Source organism: Hevea brasiliensis, chromosome 6 (genome assembly GCF_030052815.1).
Source record: "Hevea brasiliensis isolate MT/VB/25A 57/8 chromosome 6, ASM3005281v1, whole genome shotgun sequence".
NCBI classification, from domain to species: domain Eukaryota; kingdom Viridiplantae; phylum Streptophyta; class Magnoliopsida; order Malpighiales; family Euphorbiaceae; genus Hevea; species Hevea brasiliensis.
The window spans coordinates 98,743,337-98,747,038 of NC_079498.1; the positions used below are offsets into that span (position 1 = coordinate 98,743,337).

Below are 3,702 nucleotides of genomic sequence, written 5' to 3' on the forward strand. Positions count from 1 at the left end.
AATATTCATATCTAATTTTGTTTGAAATAAAATAATTTTATTATATATAGCACTTGACAAAACTCTTCCTTAGAATAAACAAAACTCCTCCCTCGAATTAGGTTTTAGAGGAAAATTGAGCTGATAAATTTTTTCTGCATCTTTTGTCAAAGTCAATTTTATGAATAGTTGATTAATAAATTTGATGGCCACTTTGTCTGCGCAATTATTTATTACAAATTATTGGTACCATAGCAATAGTTTCAGATAAATAATTAACCCTAATATATGACTCAGCAATCTGTTCACACACTCTCACCATTTAGAAATCAATCCATTTTCTCAACTTTGGAAATTACTAACTGTTTTATTTTTCAATTTTATGGTTCCATCTTTTTCAAATAATAATAATAATAATAATAATAATAATAATAATAATTCGATCTTATATACAAGAAACACAACCTTTTCTTTTAATTAAGGTTGCTCAAATTCATATGCAAGCTTGTGGGGGTGGTGGGTTTAATTAACTACTGTAATTAATTTACATGATTATTCTTATTTACAATTTTCTGTCCTAAATGTAAGGATTAATATGGGATGTGTAGTCCCTAATTCCAGCCCCTTCCCATCCCATCCACTCTTCCCACATGTCCCAATCTGGATCGTCCATTCCTCTCATTGGCTCATCTATTCCTTGATCAGTTGGCTCATGTGATGAGTACATTTGTGATTCATCTGCTTCTCCTCTCAAACTGCTCAACACAATCTGCAATTCAGATTTAAAATAAAAATCATAAGAAAGCCACCCATAAAATAAAAATTCAATGAGAGTTAGATCCCAACCCATCAAAATGATTGGTTTGTAGTTTTGCAAGACAATAAGTGGTAGGGTGCCCTACCACACAAGCCATGGAACCACACAAGGAAGCAGACAACAATGTTATGCTAGAAATTTTCCATCAAATGAAATTAAGATACAAATGTTTCCAATCCCCAAATGGACTCATTAGCCCAGAAACAAAGGGTTATATATATATATATATATATATATATATATATATATATTTTACTTTTTTTTTTGCCCTAATAGTGGGGGAAGGAGTTATGATCCATGAAGATTTGAACACTGTCTACACTAATTTATCTTCTTCTGCAGAAGATTAATTATTCAAATTCAACAATTTCACCTATAAAAAATTTCAGTTTATCAAGAATAGATATCTGTAAGTCTGTGGATACTTTAAATTCCTATCTTCATCCAATGACATGCAAGGAAAAAAAGAGGACAATCTGAAAAATGAAGAAAAAAAAATTCAAATTTGCAGCCAAAAGCTTTAGCAGAGACTGAGAGGGAGATGGATACATACATCATAAGCTTCATTAATCCTAGTGAACTGCACATTACAATTGCTTTCTCTGCATACATCAGGATGATACTGAAACATCAAAATCATCTAATTAGTAAAGGGAAACAAATAATCCCTCAAAAGATATGATTGAACAATAAAAATTGAAGAATAGTAAAGAGATTCAAAGAAATTGAAGAAATAAATTTATGCACCTGCAAAGCAAGCTGCCTAAAGGCTTTCTTGACCTCAGATTCAGAGGCACCAGGCTGGATCCTAAGGGTCTTGTAAGGATCCATCACAGAAGATGAAGAAGAAACACAGAGAAACCTGACTCTATCTCTCCTCATATTGTTATTATTCTTCCTCCTCTTCTTGATCTGAAACCAGGAAGATGAAGAACCAGTACAACCATTTCCTCCAATCATTCCAACAGCAGCACAAGCCATATTTTCCGATCAATCTTAGAAGGTAACAACACAATCCAAGAAATACCCAGAAAATCGTCCTTATAAATGATTTAATGAGAAACAAAAAAACCAAGAAAAACAAAACAGTGGGCAAGAAATGGACGGTTTTGGCTCTTGAGAAATTGGTAAAGGTGAAAGCTTTCAATAATAGAATAGAAAAAAAGGTAAGGGAGAGTGTTGATACAAGGAGATGTGCAAAGGGCAAAGGGAAAGAATGTTCATATAGCCATTGAAGGTCCTTATCCACAATGTCCGGTTTTTGTGATGGTTGTGACGTGTAAACGTAGAAATTTCAGGTTTCAGGGAAAATTGAGAGGAGTTCTGTGCTTATCCTGGTACTAGTCAGATTGGAAGAAACGACTTTTGTTTTGGCTTTTTTTACAATATATATATATATATATATATATATATATATATATATTAAATTGGTGGATTTATTTTGGGAATATTCCCTGTCATTGTAAATTTTGGCTTTTTTTTTTAGGCCATATCTTTTGTGGTTTTGTAAAATTCCTCCATAAATTTTCTAATTTTATACCTCTAATAATATCCCATTAAAAATATTTTTTAAAGTAGGTATAATCCACCACATTACTTATAATATAAATAATTTCACATTATCTATTTTTTTTATAATTATATAAATATAAAATTATAATTAAAAAATTAAACCCTATATTTATCTGTAACCACATTATATAAAATAATTATATTAATTATATTTATAAATAACATATCTATTTAAACATTTTTCTTTCTCAAATCAAAATGGTAGGCTTCAATATATTACCCAGCAACTTAATACTCTTATCCAACATAAATAGCAATCATGTTTGATGAGTGACATGTGTCCCTCAAATAGCTGTAAATGCGCCAAAATATTTGTAATTCTATATTTGACTGAAAACATACGATTATCTTAACTAGCCTCTCGAATGTAAGCATTTAATGGGTCTCAAAGTCTCGTGATATTAATAATTAATTTATACTGAATGGTAAAATAGTCGACTCAATAAATATAAATTAAATGTCCTCAATAAATTAAATAATAAAATTTATTCAATTATTTAATTTCTCTCTTACGTATGATTGAGTGTTGAAAATTCTTTATTTGAATAATTACGTAGTGTAAAAATTTATAAAATAATAGTTACAAGTTTCAAGTGTTTAAATGTGATGAAATTTAATTTTTTTATCAATATAATAAAAAGATTTTCTTTAGTCTCATTTATAATTTTTCTTTAAATAATTAAAAATATAAATTGTGATAGACTTTCAATTCAATTATTGATAATGATAATAATAAAAAATTACAAAAAAGAAAAAGAAAATTAAACGTAATATTAATAAGAAAAGAAGGGTTAAGGCCAACCAATTCTAAAAAGAGATGGCGCTAAAGCTAGAAAAACTGAAATAGAAGGAGCAAATTGCAAAAACGATGACATAGAGGGCCGTACAAAATATAGATGACAGGTGGACAATTTTAACAGGGCAAGATAAAGTTAAGCAGAGGGTGTAATAATGGATAAAAAAAACGTCAGCAAAATGGCTCGCAAATGAAGGAAAAAGTGAACGAAAACAGACAGAGGAGTAGATAACGCCACCGTTACTCACTCCGTTAGAAACGGTCCCAAGAATAATTTACACGTGGGATAATGCAAAAATCGAGGAGAGGCGTCCTGGAATTTAGGAGGTGAAAGGCTGCAAGAAGAGGAGGTGGGCTCGGGTCCGGTTTGATTTTAATTTTTATTAAAAATTAATTAACTGTAGTTAAATATTTAGTTTGTCTCTTTAATATCTTAAATTAATATTTTGATATTTTCAATTTTTATCATTTGATCATTAATTAAAAATTCATAAATATTAGTAGAGACAAGCTATGTGTTTATTATCCTTCAGAGAAA

General features: G+C 29.8%; 1 protein-coding gene across 1 annotated transcript; it reads right to left on the reverse strand.

Moving 5' to 3' along the window:
• Positions 1-381: 381 nt before the first annotated feature.
• LOC110672675 (chaperone protein dnaJ 8, chloroplastic) lies at positions 382-2,178 on the reverse strand. Its single transcript, XM_021835512.2, has 3 exons — positions 1,544-2,178; positions 1,350-1,418; positions 382-748 (listed from the first exon to the last, which is right to left on the reverse strand). Exons 1-3 carry the CDS (start codon positions 1,775-1,777, stop codon positions 557-559), a joined length of 495 nt encoding a protein of 164 aa, XP_021691204.2. The 5' UTR covers positions 1,778-2,178; the 3' UTR covers positions 382-556.
• Between the last annotated feature and the right edge of the window lie 1,524 nt (positions 2,179-3,702).

What these genes read in the sequence shown, in the direction of transcription:
- LOC110672675 (XM_021835512.2), bottom strand. Translation starts at nt 1,777, where the DNA reads ATGGCTTGTGCTGCTGTTGGAATGATTGGAGGAAATGGTTGTACTGGT. An exon ending in TTAGGCAGCTTGCTTTGCAG is followed by an intron (nt 1,419 to 1,543) that starts GTGCATAAATTT and finishes TTGATGTTTCAG; the next exon opens with TATCATCCTGATGTATGCAG. An exon ending in GGATTAATGAAGCTTATGAT is followed by an intron (nt 749 to 1,349) that starts GTATGTATCCAT and finishes TCTGAATTGCAG; the next exon opens with ATTGTGTTGAGCAGTTTGAG.